At 51.3% G+C, this 17687-nt stretch overlaps 1 protein-coding gene across 1 annotated transcript in view; it reads right to left on the reverse strand.

Annotated features, from left to right (window-relative positions):
* Positions 1-5034: 5034 nt before the first annotated feature.
* The window catches only part of sult4a1 (sulfotransferase family 4A, member 1), a 30218-nt gene continuing 17565 nt past the window's right edge, over positions 5035-17687 (reverse strand). The window contains exon 7 of the mRNA XM_042335291.1: positions 5035-5445. Coding sequence (XP_042191225.1) covers positions 5333-5445 — 113 coding nt within the window. The 3' untranslated portion in view covers positions 5035-5332. The remainder of the gene's footprint in view (positions 5446-17687) is intronic.

Below are 17687 nucleotides of genomic sequence, written 5' to 3' on the forward strand. Positions count from 1 at the left end.
GTTTGCTGGGAGGTCAGCGTGTCATTGGGGAGTCAGTGTGAGTGTTTGCTGGATTCCCCCAGCATACACACACACACTGAGCGCCCCCCCCTCCCCCCACCTACACTGAACCTTGACCCTGCCCACAACACACACACTGAACCCAGACCTTAATACACAAACACTGACCCATCCCCTCAGTACACCCTCTGACTCCCCCCAGCACATACACACACACTGACCACCCTCAGCACACACACTGACCCCACAGCCCACCCACTGACCCCCCCTCAGCACACCCACTGACCACCCCAGCACACACACTGACCCGCCCAGTACACACTGCATCCCCAACACACACTCACACACGGCCCCACCCCGCCCCCCCCAGCACACGCACACACTGCTGGGAGGTCAGCGTGTCATTGGGGTTCAGTGTGAGTGTGTGCTGGAGACTCTGTGTGTGTGTGTGTGCTGGGGGTTCGGTTTTTGTGTGCTGAGTGGGTCAGTGTGTCATGGAGGTGTTGGGTGGGTTCAGTGTTTGTGTGTTGGAGTCTGGGTTCAGTGTGTTTGCTGGGTGATCTGTATGTGTATGCTGGGTGGGGGGGGTTCAGTGTGTGCTAGGGGCGGGTTCAAGGTGTGTACTGGGGTGGGTGGGTCAGTGTTTCTGTATTGAGGTCCAGGGTCAGTGTGTGTGCTTTTGGGGGAGGTTGGGTCTGTATGATGTGCTGGGGGGTCAGTGTGTGTGTGTGTGCTGGGAGGATCAGTGTGTGTATGTGGTGTGTGTGCTGGTGGAGGTCAGTGTGTGTGTGTTTGCTGGGTGGGTCAGTGTGTATACTGGGAGGTCAGTGTGTCATTGGGGGGGTCAGTGCGAGTGTTTGCTGGGGACTCTCTGTGTGTGTGTGCTGGGGGTTCAGTTTTCGTGTGTTGGGTGGGTTCATTTTCAGTGTTTGTGTGTTGGAGTCTGGGTTCAGTGTGTTTGCTGAGTGATGTGTATGCTGGGTGGGGTTCAGTTTGTGTGTGTGTGCTAGGGTGGGTCAGTGTGTGTGTGTGTGTGATGGGGGGGTCAGTGGGTGGGTGTGTGCTGGGGAGGGTCAGTATGTGTGTGCTAGGGGCAGGTTCAGGGTGTGTGCTTTTGGGGGGGTTGGGTCTGTATGTATGTGCTGGGGGGTTCAGTGTGTGTGTGTGCTGGGGCTTGTCAGTGTATGTGTCCTGGAAGGGTCAGTATTTTGCTCAGGGGTCAGTGTGTGTGTGTGCTGCCAGGTTATTGTGTGTGTGTGGTGTGTGTGCTGGTGGAGGTCAGTGTGTGTGTGTGTTTGCTGGGTGGGTCAGTTTGTGAACTGGGTGGTCAATGTTTGTGTGCTGGGAGGTCAGTGTGTCATGTGGTGGGTTGGGTGGGTTCAGTGTTTGTATGTTGGGGTCTGGGTTCGGTGTGTTTGCTGGGTAATCTGTATGGGTGTGCTGGGTGGGGGGGGTTCAATGTGTGTTTGCTGGGGGTTGCGTCAGGGTATCCGTGCTAGGGGCGGTGTCAGTGCGTATGCTGGGGGTAGGGTCAGTTTTCAGTGTGTGCACTGAGGGGGTCAGTGCGTATGCTGGGGGCTAGTTAGTGCGTGTGTGCTGGGGGTGGGGTCAGTGTGTGTACTGGGGAGTCAGAGTTTGTGTGTTGGGGTCCGGGATCAGTGTGTGCTGGGTGGGAGGGGGTCAGTGTGTGTGTGTCTACTGTGGGGGTGGTCACAGTGTATGTGCTGGGGGGGGGTTCAGTGTGTGTGCTGAGGGATGTCAAGTGTTTTTGCTCAGTGTGTGTGCTGTGGGGAGTCTGTGTGTGTGTGTTGGGGTGTTTCAGTGTGTGCTGGGTGTATGCTGGGGCATGTCAGTGTGTGTGCTGGGGGGGGATCAATGTGTGTGTTTGTGTGTGAGCTTGTGGGGTTAGTGTGTGTATGTGAGCTAGGGGGGTGTCAGTGTGTGTGCTGGGGGGGGTCAGTGTGTGTGCTGGGGGGGTGGGGGAGTCAGTGTGTGTGTGTGCTGGGGGGGGTCAGTGTGTGTACTGGGGGAGTCAGTTTGTGTGCTGGGGGAGTCAGTTTGTGTGCCGGGGGAGTCAGTGTGTGTGCTGGGGGGGTCAGTGTGTGTGCTGGGGGGGGTCAGTGTGTGTGTGCTGGGGTGGGGGGGATCATTGTATGTGTGTGCTGGGCGGTCAGTGTGTGTGTCCTGGGGGTGGTCAATGTTTGCGTGTGTGTGTCCTGGGGTGTCATTGTGTGTGCTAGGGGGGGTCAGTGTGTCTGTCGGGGGTGGTCAGTGTGTGTGCTTGGTGGGGGGGGGTCAGTGTGTGTGTGTGTGTGTGTGTGTGTGTGCTGGGGGCGGGGTCAGAGGGTGTTGGGTGCGGGGGGGGTGTTCAGTGTTTGTGTGTTGAGGTCCGTATTCAGTGTGTGTGCGGGATGGGGGTCAGTGTGTGTATGTGCTGGTTGGGGGATGGGTCTGTATGTGGGTGCTGGGGGGGGGGTCAGTGTGTGTGCTTAGGGGTCAGTGTGTGTGTGTGTGCTGGGGCGGTCAGTGTTTTGGGGAAATGCTGGGGAGGTTAGTGTGTATGCTGCAGGGTCATTATTTGTGCTGGGGGTTCAGTGTGTCTGTGTGCGTCGCTGGGGGTGTCAGTGTGTTTGTGCTGGTGGGTTCAGTGTTTATGTGTTGGGGTCTGAGGTCAGTGTGTGCTGCAGGGTTCAATGTGTATGTGTCTGCTGGGTGTGTCTCTGTGCGTGCTGGGGTGTCAGTGTGTGTGCTGGGGGGATCAGTCTGTGCGCTGGGGAGTCAGTGTGTGTGTGTGTGTGTGTGCTGGCAGGGTCAATGTTTGTGTGTGTTGACGGGTCAGTATGTGTGTGTGTGTGCTGGGGGTGGTCTCTGTATGTGTGGGTGTGTGTTTGCTGTGGGGTCAGTGGGTGTGTGTGCTGGGAGAGATCAGTGTGTGTATATCCGGTGGGGGGTCAGTTTGTGTGCTGGGTGGTTCAGGATGTTGTGCGGGGTGGTCAGTGGGTGTGTGTGCGCTGGGGGTGTCAGTGTGTGTGTGTGTTGGGGAGGTCAGTATGTGTGCTGGGTGGGATGGGGGGGGGAGTGGGTCTGTCTGCGGTGGGGTCAGTGTTTGTGTGTGTGCGGCAGGGGTCAGTGTGTGTATGTGCTGGGGGGAGTCAGAGGGTGTACTGAGGGGATGGGTCAGTGTTTGTGTGTTGAGGTCCGGGTTCAGTGTGTGTGCTGTGGGCAGGGTCAAGGTTCAGTGTGTGTCCGGGTGGGGGGAGGGGGGGGGGGCGGTCAGTGTGTGTGCTGGGGGAATCAGTGTGTGTGTGTGCTGCGGGGTCAGTGAATGTGCTGGGGATTCAGTGTGTGTGTGCGCTGGGAGGGGGGGTCAGTGTGTGTGTGCTGGTGTGTTCAGTGTTTGTGCGTTGGGGTCCGGGGTCAGTGTCTGCTGGGAGTCAGTGTGTGTCCTGGGTGGTCCAGTGTTTGTGCTGGGGTGTTCAGTGTGTGAGCTGGTGGGTCAATGTGTGTGCTGTGGGGGGGGGGGTCAGTGTATGTGCTGGGGATTCAGTGTGTGTTCTGGGGTGGGCGGGGGGTGGTCAGTGTGTGTGTGTGAGCTGGGGGGTCAGCTTGTGAGTGTGTTGGGGATTCAGTGTGCGCTGGGGTTCAGTTTATGTGTATGCTGGGGGTCAGTGTGTGTGTGTGTGCTGGAGGTTCAGTTTGTGTGTGTGTATGGGGGTCAGTGTATGTGCTGGGGGTGTCAGTGCATGATGGCAGGTCAATGTGTGTGTGTGCTGGGGTGGCTGTGTGTGTTCTGAGGGTCCGGTGTGTGTGTGGTGGGGGGCAGTGTGTGCTGGGGGCGGTCAGTGTGTGTCCTTGAGGCTCAGTGTGTGTGCTGGAGGTTCAGTGTGTGTAATGGGGGGGGGGGGTCAGTGTGTGTGCTGGATGTTCAATGTATGTAAAGGGGGGGTGCAGTGTGTGATTGCAGATCAGTGTGTGTATGCTGCGGGAGGGGGTGCTGTGTGTGTCCTGGGGGCTCAGTGGGTGTGCTGGAGGTTCAGTGTGTGTAGTGCGGGGGTGGGGTCAGTGTGTGTGCTGGTGGGTCAGGCTGTGTGCTGGGGTGGTCGGTGTATGTGTGCTGGTGGGCCAGTGAGTGTGTTTGTGCTGGGATGGGGTCTATGTGTTTATATGTGTGAGTGTGTGTGCTGGGGGCTCAGTGGGTATACTGGGGAGTCAGTGTGTGTGCTGGGGTGTGTTTGTGTGAGAGCGTTCAATGTGTGTGCTACAGGGCTTAGTGTGTGTGCTGGGGGTCAGTTGAGTGTGTGCTGGGGGCGTCAGTGTGTGATGGTGGGTGAGTGTGTGTGGTGGGCGGGGTCAGGGGTCAGTGTGTGTGCTGAGCAGGGTCAGAGGTCAGTGAGTGGGTGCTGGGGAAGCAGTGTGTGTGTGATGGGGGTATCAGATTGTGTGTGCTGCAGGTTAGTGTGTGTGTGCCGGGGGGGCATCTGTGTGTGTGCTGGGATGGAGTCAGTGATTGTGCTGGGGGTCAATGAGTATGTTTGTCCTGGGAAGGGATCTGTGTGTTCATGTGTGTGAGTGCGTGTGCTATGGGGGGGTGGGGGTCAGTGTGTGTGTGTGTTGGGGAGGCAGGGTCTGTGCTGGGGGGGCTCAGTGTATGTGTGTGGGGAGGGTGGGGTCAGTGTGTGTGCTGGAAGTCAGTCAGTGTATGTGCTGGGTGAGCAGTATGTGTGCTGGGGGTGTCAGTGTGTGTGTGTGTGCTGGGGGGGGTGGTCAGTGTATGTCTTCTGGGGGGGTATGTGTGTGTGAGCTGGGGGTGCAATTTGTGAGTGTGTTTGGGATTCAGTGTGTGTGTGCTGGGAGGTCAGTGTGTGCTGGGCAGTGTCAGGGGTCAGTGAGTGGGTGCTGGGGAAGCAGTGTGTGTGATGTGGGGGTTAGTGTGTGTGATGGGAGTATCAGATTGTGTGTGCTGCAGGTTAGTGTGTGTGTGCCGGGGGAAGCAGTGTGTGTGTGCTGGGATGTCAGTGTGTGTATGCTGGGGTCAGTGTGCATGTGTGCTGGGGAGACAGTGTGTGTGTGTGTGTATATGCTGGGTGTGCAGTTTGTGTTTATGTGCGTGAGTACTGGGGGAGGCAGTGTGTGTGCTGGTGGTGGGGGGGGTCAGTGTGTGTGTGATGGGGGGCAGTGTGTGTAGACAAACATACAGGCAAGGTAGAAAGACAGACTTGCTGACAGACACAAGCAGGTAGGCAGAACCTCATCACCAGAGAGGCAGCAACGAGTCAGGGCCCAGTGATTACACACAGGGCAAAGTGGATGAAGTGTGTTGCTTGCACGTGGCTTATACACTGAAGTCAAAGGTCAGGTCTGATTTTCCCATCTTCTGTTTAAAAATGGCATCAAATTTCTCGTTCATGGCCACAGTGAAGATGTCCTTCCACAGCCCGATTCGTCCTACGGTCACAGAAACAACAGCTGCTGTTACACTGAGGCTAGAAATCTGCACAGCATCCTGGCTCCCGACAACTTAACTCTGGTCAGGAAGAAAGACCTTATAAAAAAAATTGAATTTATACAGCGGCCTCGCGTAGGGCTGCATGTTGGAGTGCGTAAGAGCCTGACTGGGAATCATCTCAGTGATCTCAACCCGAGTTTACCCAGACTGCTCTCTACGCTGAGTTTACCCAGACTGCTCTCTACCCAGAGTTTACCCAGACTGCTCTCTACCCAGAGTTTACCCAGACTGCTCTCTACCCAGAGTTTACCCAGACTGCTCTCTACCCAGAGTTTACCCAGACTGCTCTCTACGCTGAGTTTACCCAGACTGCTCTCTACCCAGAGTTTACCCAGACTGCTCTCTACCCAGAGTTTACCCCGGTCTGCTTTCTACTCCGCGTTTACCCGGATTGCTCTCTACCCAGAGTTTATCCCAGAATGCTCTCTTCTCCGAGTTTACCCAGACTGCCCTCTACCCAGAGTTTACCCAGTCTGCCCTCTACCCAGAGTTTACCCAGACTCCTCTCTACCCAGAGTTTACCCAGACTGCTCTCTACCCAGAGTTTACCCAGACTGCTCTCTACCCAGAGTTTACCCAATCTGCTCGCTACCCAGAATTTACACCAAATTGCTTTCTCCATATAATTTACCCAGACTGCTCTCAATTTGTGTTCACCCAGACTGCTCTCTACCCCGAGTTTACCCAGACTGCTCTCTACCGAGAGTCCGCTCAGAACTGCTCTCTACCCGAGTTTACCCCAGTCTGCTTTCTACTCCTCGTTTACCCGGATTGCTCTCTACCCAGAGTTTACCCAGACTGCTCTCTTCCCGAGTAAACCCCAGACTGCCCTCTACCCCGAGTTTACCCAGACTGCTCCCTACACTGAGTTTACCCAGACTGCTCCCTACACAGAGTTTATCCCAGACTGCTCTCTTCTCCAAGTTTACCCAGACTGCTCTCTATCCGACTTAACATAGACTGCTCTCTACCCTGAGTTTACCTCAAATTGCTTTCTCAGAGTTAACACAGACTGCTTTCTACCCAGAGTTCACCCGGACTGCTCTCTACGCTGAGTTCACCCGGACTGCTCTCTACCCAGAGTTTACCCAGACTGCTCTCTACCGAGAGTTTACCCAGACTGCTCTCTACCCGAGTTTACCCAGACTGCTCTCTACCCGAGTTTACCCAGACTGCTCTCTACCCAGAGTTTACCCAAACTGCCCACTACCAGAGTTTACTCCAATCTGCTCGCTACCCAGAATTTACACCAAATTAATAATAATAATAATCCTTGCATTTGATATAGCGCTTTTCACATCGGGAGGACGTCCCAAACCGCTTCACAGAACACACTGTGAAGTGAATTGACTGTATATTTGTGGGCGAACGCGGCAGCCAATTGCACACAGCATTGTCCCACAAACAGTCGTAGATTGAAAATGACCAATTTATTATTGTTTTTGGTTTTTGGAGGGATTATTATTAGGCTCTGTGTGGAGTAAGGAAACTTGCCCAAGGTTTCGCCCTCTGCCTGGAATTGAACTCAGGTCTCTCGCTTGCAAAGCGAGTGCTCTAACCACTGAGCTACAGGACTCCTCATTGCTTTCTACACTCAATTTACCCAGAGTGCTCTCTACCCAGAGTTTACCCAGACTGCTCTCTACCCAGCGTTTACCCCAAATTGCTTTCTACTCAAAGTTTACGCCGGCTGCTCCCTATCTAAAGTTTACTTCAGACAGCACTCTACCTGAGTTTACCCAGAGTGTCTCAACCCAGAGTTTACCCAGATTCCTCTCTACCTAGAGTTTACCCCAAGTTGCTTTCTACTCAGAGTTTACGCCGGCTGCGCACTAACTAGAGTTTATCCCAGACTGCTCTCTACTCCGAGTTGACACAGGATCCTCTCTACCCGAGTTTACAAAGACTGCTCTCTTCCCAGAGTTTACCTCAAATTGCTTTCTCAGAGTTAACAGACGGCTCTTCACCCAGAGTTTACCCAGACTGCTCTCTACCCAGAGTTTACCCAGACTGCTCTCTACCCAGAGTTTACCCAGACTGCTCTCTACCCAGAGTTTACCCAGACTGCTTACTACCCAGAGTTTACCCAGACTGCTCTCTACCCAGAGTTTACCCAGACTGCTCTCTACCCAGAGTTTACCCAGACTGCTCTCTACCCAGAGTTTACCCAGACTGCTCTCTACCCAGAGTTTACCCAGACTGCTCTCTACCCAGAGTTTACCCAGACTGCTCTCTACCCAGAGTTAACACAGACTCCTCTCTACCCAGAGATTACCCAGACTGCCCTCTACTCCGAGTTGACCCAGAATCCTCTCTACCTGAGTTTACAAAGACTGCTCTCTTCCCAGACTTTACCTCAAATTGCTTTCTCAGAGCTTACCCAGACTGCTCTCTACCCGAGTTAACCCGAGACTACTCTCTAGCCGAGTAAACCCCTGACTGCTCTCCACCCAGAGTTTACCCAGACTGCTCTCCACCCAGAGTTTACCCAGACTGCTCTCTACTCCGAGTTGACCCGGATTGCTCTTTACCCGAGTTTACAAAGACTGCTCTCTTCCCAGAGTTGACCTCAAATTGCTTTCTCAGAGTTAACAGACGGCTCTTCACCCAGAGTTTACCCAGACTCCTCTCTACCCAGAGTTTACCCAGACTCCTCTCTACCCGAGTTTACCCAGACTGCTCTCTACCCGAGTTTACCCAGACTGCTCTCTGCCCAGAGTTTACCCAAACTGCCCACTACCAGAGTTTACTCCAATCTGCTCGCTACCCAGAATTTACACCAAATTAATAATAATAATAATCCTTGCATTTGATATAGCGCTATTCACATCGGGAGGACGTCCCAAACTGGTTCACAGAACACACTGTGAAGTGAATTGACTGTATATTTGTGGGCGAACGCGGCAGCCAATTGCACACAGCATTGTCCCACAAACAGTCGTAGATTGAAAATGACCAATTTATTATTGTTTTTTGTTTTGGAGGGATTACTGTGTGGAGTAAGGAAATTTGCCCAAGGTTTCGCCCTCTGCCTGGAATTGAACTCAGGTCTCTCGCTTGCAAAGCGAGTGCTCTAACCACTGAGCTACAGGACTCCTCATTGCTTTCTACACTCAATTTACCCAGAGTGCTCTCTACCCAGAGTTTACCCAGAATACTCTCTTCCCAGAGTTACCCCAGAATGCTCTCTACCGAGAGTTTACCCAGACTGCTCTCTACCCAGAGTTTATCCAGACTGCTCTCTACCCAGCGTTTACCCCAAATTGCTTTCTACTCAGAGTTTATGCAGATTGCTCTCTACCTAGAGTTTATCCCAGAATGCTCTCTACTCCGAGTTGACCCAGACTCCTCTCTAACCGAGTTTACAAAGACTGCTCTCTTCCCAGACTTTACCTCAAATTGCTTTCTCAGAGCTTACCCAGACTGCTCTCTACCCGAGTTAACCCGAGACTACTCTCTAGCCGAGTAAACCCCTGACTGCTCTCCACCCAGAGTTTACCCAGACTGCTCTCCACCCAGAGTTTACCCAGACTGCTCTCTACTCCGAGTTGACCCGGACTGCTCTTTACCCGAGTTTACAAAGACTGCTCTCTTCCCAGAGTTTACCTCAAATTGCTTTCTCAGAGTTAACACAGACTGCTCTCTACCCAGAGTTTACCCAGACTGCCCTCTACCAGAGTTACTCCAATCTGCTCGCTACCCAGAATTTACACCAAATTGCTTTCCACACATAATTTACGCAGACTGCTCTCTACCCAGAGTTGACCCAGACTGCTCTCTACTCCGAGTTGACCCAGAATCCTCTCTACCTGAGTTTACAAAGACTGCTCTCTACTCCGAGTTGACCCAGACTGCTCTCCACCTAGAGTTTATCCCAGACTGCTCACTACTCTGAGTTGACCCAGACTGCTCTCCACCTTGAGTTTATCCCAGACTGCTCACTACTCTGAGTTGACCCAGACTGCTCTCCACCTTGAGTTTATCCCAGACTGCTCTCTACTCCGAGTTGACCCAGACTGCTCTCCACCTTGAGTGTATCCCAGACTGCTCTCTACTCCGAGTTGACCCAGACTGCTCTCCACCTTGAGTTTATCCCAGACTGCTCTCTACCCAGAGGTTACCCAGACTGCTCTCTACCCAGAGTTTACCCAGACTGCTCTCTACCCAGAGTTTACCCAGACTGCTCTCTACCCAGAGTTAACACAGACTCCTCTCTACCCAGAGATTACCCAGACTGCCCTCTACTCCGAGTTGACCCAGAATCCTCTCTACCTGAGTTTACAAAGACTGCTCTCTTCCCAGACTTTACCTCAAATTGCTTTCTCAGAGCTTACCCAGACTGCTCTCTACCCGAGTTAACCCGAGACTACTCTCTAGCCGAGTAAACCCCTGACTGCTCTCCACCCAGAGTTTACCCAGACTGCTCTCCACCCAGAGTTTACCCAGACTGCTCTCTACTCCGAGTTGACCCGTATTGCTCTTTACCCGAGTTTACAAAGACTGCTCTCTTCCCAGAGTTGACCTCAAATTGCTTTCTCAGAGTTAACAGACGGCTCTTCACCCAGAGTTTACCCAGACTACTCTCTACCCAGAGTTTACCCACACTGCCCTCTACCAGAGTTACTCCAATCTGCTCGCTACCCAGAATTTACACCAAATTGCTTTCCACACATAATTTACGCAGACTGCTCTCTACCCAGAGTTTACCCAGACTGCTCTCTTCCCCGAGTTTACCCAGACTGCTCTCTTCCCCGAGTTTACCCAGACTGCTCTCTACCCAGAGCTTATCCAGACATCTCTCTACTCCGAGTTGACCCAGACTGCTCTCCACCTGGAGTTTATCCCAGACTGCTCTCTACCCTGAGTTTCCCAGACTGCTCTCTACCCAGAGTTTACCCAGACTGCTCTCAACCCAGAGTTTACCGAGACTACTCCCTAACCAGAGTTTATCCCAGACTGCTCTCCACCCGAGTTGACCCAGACTGCTCTCTACTCCAAGTTTACAAAGACTCCTCTCTACCCAGAGTTTACCCAGACTCCTCTCTACCCAGAGTTTACCCAGACTGCTCTCTGCCCAGAGTTTACCCAAACTGCCCACTACCAGAGTTTACTCCAATCTGCTCGCTACCCAGAATTTACACCAAATTAATAATAATAATAATCCTTGCATTTGATATAGCGCTATTCACATCGGGAGGACGTCCCAAACTGCTTCACAGAACACACTGTGAAGTGAATTGACTGTATATTTGTGGGCGAACGCGGCAGCCAATTGCACACAGCATTGTCCCACAAACAGTCGTAGATTGAAAATGACCAATTTATTATTGTTTTTTGTTTTGGAGGGATTACTGTGTGGAGTAAGGAAATTTGCCCAAGGTTTCGCCCTCTGCCTGGAATTGAACTCAGGTCTCTCGCTTGCAAAGCGAGTGCTCTAACCACTGAGCTACAGGACTCCTCATTGCTTTCTACACTCAATTTACCCAGAGTGCTCTCTACCCAGAGTTTACCCAGAATACTCTCTTCCCAGAGTTACCCCAGAATGCTCTCTACCGAGAGTTTACCCAGACTGCTCTCTACCCAGAGTTTACCCAGACTGCTCTCTACCCAGCGTTTACCCCAAATTGCTTTCTACTCAGAGTTTATGCAGATTGCTCTCTACCTAGAGTTTATCCCAGAATGCTCTCTACTCCGAGTTGACCCAGACTCCTCTCTAACCGAGTTTACAAAGACTGCTCTCTTCCCAGACTTTACCTCAAATTGCTTTCTCAGAGCTTACCCAGACTGCTCTCTACCCGAGTTAACCCGAGACTACTCTCTAGCCGAGTAAACCCCTGACTGCTCTCCACCCAGAGTTTACCCAGACTGCTCTCTACCCAGCGTTTACCCCAAATTGCTTTCTACTCAAAGTTTACGCCGGCTGCTCCCTATCTAAAGTTTACTTCAGACAGCACTCTACCTGAGTTTACCCAGAGTGTCTCAACCCAGAGTTTACCCAGATTCCTCTCTACCTAGAGTTTACCCCAAGTTGCTTTCTACTCAGAGTTTACGCCGGCTGCGCACTAACTAGAGTTTATCCCAGACTGCTCTCTACTCCGAGTTGACACAGGATCCTCTCTACCCGAGTTTACAAAGACTGCTCTCTTCCCAGAGTTTACCTCAAATTGCTTTCTCAGAGTTAACAGACGGCTCTTCACCCAGAGTTTACCCAGACTGCTCTCTACCCAGAGTTTACCCAGACTGCTAACTACCCAGAGTTAACACAGACTCCTCTCTACGCAGAGATTACCCAGACTGCCCTCTACTCCGAGTTGACCCAGAATCCTCTCTACCTGAGTTTACAAAGACTGCTCTCTTCCCAGACTTTACCTCAAATTGCTTTCTCAGAGCTTACCCAGACTGCTCTCTACCCGAGTTAACCCGAGACTACTCTCTAGCCGAGTAAACCCCTGACTGCTCTCCACCCAGAGTTTACCCAGACTGCTCTCCACCCAGAGTTTACCCAGACTGCTCTCTACTCCGAGTTGACCCGTATTGCTCTTTACCCGAGTTTACAAAGACTGCTCTCTTCCCAGAATTGACCTCAAATTGCTTTCTCAGAGTTAACAGACGGCTCTTCACCCAGAGTTTACCCAGACTGCTCTCTACCCAGAGTTTACCCACACTGCCCTCTACCAGAGTTACTCCAATCTGCTCGCTACCCAGAATTTACACCAAATTGCTTTCCACACATAATTTACGCAGACTGCTCTCTACCCAGAGTTTACCCAGACTGCTCTCTTCCCCAAGTTTACCCAGACTGCTCTCTTCCCCGAGTTTACCCAGACTGCTCTCTACCCAGAGCTTATCCAGACATCTCTCTACTCCGAGTTGACCCAGACTGCTCTCCACCTGGAGTTTATCCCAGACTGCTCTCTACCCTGAGTTTCCCAGACTGCTCTCTACCCAGAGTTTACCCAGACTGCTCTCAACCCAGAGTTTACCGAGACTACTCCCTACCCAGAGTTTATCCCAGACTGCTCTCCACCCGAGTTGACCCAGACTGCTCTCTACTCCAAGTTTACAAAGACTCCTCTCTACCCAGAGTTTACCCAGACTCCTCTCTACCCAGAGTTTACCCAGACTGCTCTCTACCCAGAGTTTACCCAATCTGCTCGCTACCCAGAATTTACACCAAATTGCTTTCTCCATATAATTTACCCAGACTGCTCTCAATTTGTGTTCACCCAGACTGCTCTCTACCCCGAGTTTACCCAGACTGCTCTCTACCGAGAGTCCGCTCAGTACTGCTCTCTACCCGAGTTTACCCCAGTCTGCTTTCTACTCCTCGTTTACCCGGATTGTTCTCTACCCAGAGTTTATCCCACACTGCTCTCTTCTCCGAGTTTATCCAGACTGCTCTCTACCGACTGTTTACCCAGTCTGCTCTCTACCCAGAGTTTACCCAGACTGTTCTCTACCCAGAGTTTACCCAGACTGCTCTCTACCCAGAGTTTACCCAGACTGCCCTCTACCCCGAGTTTAACCAGACTGCTCTCTTCCCGAGTAAACCCCAGACTGCTCTCTACCCCGAGTTTACCCAGACTGCTCCCTACACAGAGTTTACCCAGACTGCACCCTACACAGAGTTTATCCCAGACTGTTCTCTTCTCCGAGTTTACCCAGACTGCTCTCTATCCGACTTAACATAGACTGCTCTCTACCCTGAGTTTACCTCAAATTGCTTTCTCAGAGTTAACACAGACTGCTTTCTACCCAGAGTTCACCCGGACTGCTCTCTACGCTGAGTTTACCCAGACTGCTCTCTACCCCGAGTTTACCCAGACTGCTCTCTACCCGAGTTTACCCAGACTGCTCTCTACCCGAGTTTACCCAGACTGCTCTCTGCCCAGAGTTTACCCAAACTGCCCACTACCAGAGTTTACTCCAATCTGCTCGCTACCCAGAATTTACACCAAATTAATAATAATAATAATCCTTGCATTTGATATAGCGCTATTCACATCGGGAGACGTCCCAAACTGGTTCACAGAACACACTGTGAAGTGAATTGACTGTATATTTGTGGGCGAACGCGGCAGCCAATTGCACACAGCATTGTCCCACAAACAGTCGTAGATTGAAAATGACCAATTTATTATTGTTTTTTGTTTTGGAGGGATTACTGTGTGGAGTAAGGAAATTTGCCCAAGGTTTCGCCCTCTGCCTGGAATTGAACTCAGGTCTCTCGCTTGCAAAGCGAGTGCTCTAACCACTGAGCTACAGGACTCCTCATTGCTTTCTACACTCAATTACCAGAGTGCTCTCTACCCAGAGTTTACCCAGAATACTCTCTTCCAGAGTTACCCCAGACTGCTCTCTACCGAGAGTTTACCCAGACTGCTCTCTACCCAGAGTTTACCCAGACTGCTCTCTACCCAGCGTTTACCCCAAATTGCTTTCTACTCAGAGTTTATGCAGATTGCTCTCTACTCCGAGTTGACCCAGACTCCTCTCTAACCGAGTTTACAAAGACTGCTCTCTTCCCAGACTTTACCTCAAATTGCTTTCTCAGAGCTTACCCAGACTGCTCTCTACCCGAGTTAACCCGAGACTACTCTCTAGCCGAGTAAACCCCTGACTGCTCTCCACCCAGAGTTTACCCAGACTGCTCTCCACTCCGAGTTGACCCGGATTGCTCTTTACCCGAGTTTACAAAGACTGCTCTCTTCCCAGAGTTTACCTCAAATTGCTTTCTCAGAGTTAACACAGACTGCTCTCTACCCAGAGTTTACCCAGACTGCCCTCTACCAGAGTTACTCCAATCTGCTCGCTACCCAGAATTTACACCAAATTGCTTTCCACACATAATTTACGCAGACTGCTCTCTAACCAGAGTTGACCCAGACTGCTCTCTACTCCGAGTTGACCCAGAATCCTCTCTACCCGAGTTTACAAAGACTGCTCTCTACTCCGAGTTGACCCAGACTGCTCTCCACCTTGAGTTTATCCCAGACTGCTCTCTACTCTGAGTTGACCCAGACTGCTCTCCACCTAGAGTTTATCCCAGACTGCTCTCTACTCCGAGTTGACCCAGACTGCTCTCCACCTTGAGTTTATCCCAGACTGCTCTCTACTCCGAGTTGACCCAGACTGCTCTCCACCTTAAGTTTATCCCAGACTGCTCTCTACCCAGAGTTTACCCAGACTGCTCTCTACCCAGAGTTTACCCAGACTACTCCCTACCCAGAGTTTACCCAGACTACTCCCTACGCAGAGTTTATCCCAGACTGCTCTCCACCTGAGTTGACCCAGACTGCTCTCTACTCCAAGTTTACAAAGACTGCTCTCTTCCCAGAGTTTACCTCAAATTGCTTTCTCAGTGTTAACACAGACTGCTCTCTCCCCAGAGTTTACCCAGACTGCTCTCTACCCAGAGTTTACTCAGACTGCTCTCTACCCGAGTTTACCCAGACTGCCCACTACCCAGAGTTTACCCAGACTGCTCTCTACCCAAGTTTACCCAGACTGCTCTCTGCCCAGAGTTTACCCAAACTGCCCGCTACCAGAGTTTACTCCAATCTGCTCGCTACCCAGAATTTACACCAAATTAATAATAATAATAATCCTTGCATTTGATATAGCGCTTTTCACATCGGGAGGACGTCCCAAACCGCTTCACAGAACACACTGTGAAGTGAATTGACTGTATATTTGTGGGTGAGCGCGGCAGCCAATTGCACACAGCATTGTCCCACAAACAGTCGTCGATTGAAAATGACCAATTTATTATTGTTTTTTGTTTTGGAGGGATTATTATTAGGCTCTGTGTGGAGTAAGGAAATTTGCCCAAGGTTTCGCCCTCTGCCTGGAATTGAACTCAGGTCTCTCGCTTGCAAAGCGAGTGCTCTAACCACTGAGCTACAGGACTCCTCATTGCTTTCTACACTCAATTTACCCAGAGTGCTCTCTACCAAGAGTTTACCCAGACTGCTCTCTACCCAGAGTTTACCCAGACTGCTCTCTACCCAGCGTTTACCCCAAATTGCTTTCTGCTCAAAGTTTACGCCGGCTGCTCCCTATCTAAAGTTTACTTCAGACAGCACTCTACCTGAGTTTACCCAGAGTGTCTCAACCCAGAGTTTACCCAGATTCCTCTCTACCTAGAGTTTACCCCAAGTTGCTTTCTACTCAGAGTTTACGCCGGCTGCGCACTAACTAGAGTTTATCCCAGACTGCTCTCTACTCCGAGTTGACACAGGATCCTCTCTACCCGAGTTTACAAAGACTGCTCTCTTCCAGAGTTTACCTCAAATTGCTTTCTCAGAGTTAACAGACGGCTCTTCACCCAGAGTTTACCCAGACTGCTCTCTACCCAGAGTTTACCCAGACTGCTCTCTACCCAGAGTTTACCCAGACTGCTCTCTACCCAGAGTTTACCCAGACTGCTCTCCACCCAGAGTTTACCCAGACTGCTCTCTACCCAGTTTACCCAGACTGCTCTCCACCCAGAGTTTACCCAGACTGCTCTCTACCCGAGTTTCCCCGGTCTTCTCTCTACCCAGAGAGAAGAGTTTACCACAAATTACTTTCTACTGAGAGATTACCCAGACTGCTCTCCACTCAGAGTTTACCGTAAATTGCTTTCCACTCAGAGTTTACTCAGGCTGCTCCCTACCTAAAGTTTACTGCAGACAGCACTCTACCCAAGTTTATCCAGAGTGTTCTCTACCCGAGTTTACCCAGAGTGCTCTCTACCTGAGTTTACAAAGACTGCTCTCTTCCCATAGTTTTACTCAAATTGGTTTCTCAGTTTACCCAGACTGCTCTCTACCCAGAGTTTACCCAGACTGCTCTCTACCCAGAGTTTACCCAGACTGCTCTCCACCCAGAGTTTACCCAGACTGCTCTCCACCCAGAGTTTTCCCCAAATTGCTTTCTACTCAAAGTTTACATAGGCTGCTCCCTATCTAAAGTTTACTCCAGACAGCACTCTATCTGAGTTTACCCAGACTGTTCTCTACCCGAGTAAACCCCAGACTGCTCTCTACCCGAGTAAACCCCAGACTGCTCTCTACTCGAGTTTGCCCAGACTGCCCTCTACCAGAGTTTACTCCAATCTGCTCGCTACCCAGAATTTACACCAAATTGCTTTCTACACATAATTTACCCAGACTGCTCTCTAACCAGTTTACCCAGACTGCTCTCTACCCAGAGTTTACCCAGACTGCTCTCTACCCAGAGCTTACCCAGACTGCTCTCTACCCAGAGCTTACCCAGACTGCTCTCTACCCTAGACTGCTCTCTACCCAGAGTTTACCCAGACTGCTCGCTACCCATAGTTTATGCCAGACTGCTCTCTATCAAGAGTTTACTCTGACTTCTATCTACCGAGTGTTTACTCAGACTGCTATCTTCCCCAGACTGTCCTCTACCCAGAGCTTACCCAGAATGCTCTCTATCCCAGACTGCCCTCTGCCCAGAATGCTGTCTTCCCGGAGTTTACCAAGACGGCTTTCCAGCTGTGTTTACTCCAGACTGCTCTCTACCTGAGTTTACACAGACTGCTCTCTACCCAGTTTAATAATAATAATAATCCTTGAATTTGATATAGCGCTTTTCACGTCGGGAGGACGTCCCAAAGCGCTTCACAGAACACACTGTAAAGTGAATTGACTGTATATTTGTGGGCGAACGCGATAGCCAATTGCGCACAGCAATGTCCCACAAACAGTCGTAGATTGAAAATGACCAATATATTATTGTTTTTGGTTTTGGAGGGATTATTATTAGGCTCTGTGTGGAGTAAGGAAACTTGCCCAAGGTTTCGCCCTCTGCCTGGAATTGAACTCAGGTCTCTCACTTGCAAAGCGAGTGCTCTAACCACTGAGCTACAGGACTCCAGACTACTCTCTACCCAGAGTTCACCTAAATGCCCCTTGCACCACATCTTCCTACTTCACTGCCCTCCTCTCCTCCCTAAATGTCACCCTTCACATTAATTCACTCACAACCGTGGCCATGCCCTCGACCTCGTCATGACCCACTGCCTTGACATTTCCGACCTAAGCATAATGGACAATGCCATCTCGGACAACTTCCTCATCTCTTTCTCCTCTCACATCCCTCTCTCCTCCATCAAGCCCTCAACCATACTCTACCACCTGTGGAAAAGACTAACCCCTGAGACCCTCACAAAGGC

This window comes from Callorhinchus milii, unplaced genomic scaffold, assembly GCF_018977255.1.
Source record: "Callorhinchus milii isolate IMCB2004 unplaced genomic scaffold, IMCB_Cmil_1.0 Scaffold5, whole genome shotgun sequence".
Taxonomy (NCBI): domain Eukaryota; kingdom Metazoa; phylum Chordata; class Chondrichthyes; order Chimaeriformes; family Callorhinchidae; genus Callorhinchus; species Callorhinchus milii.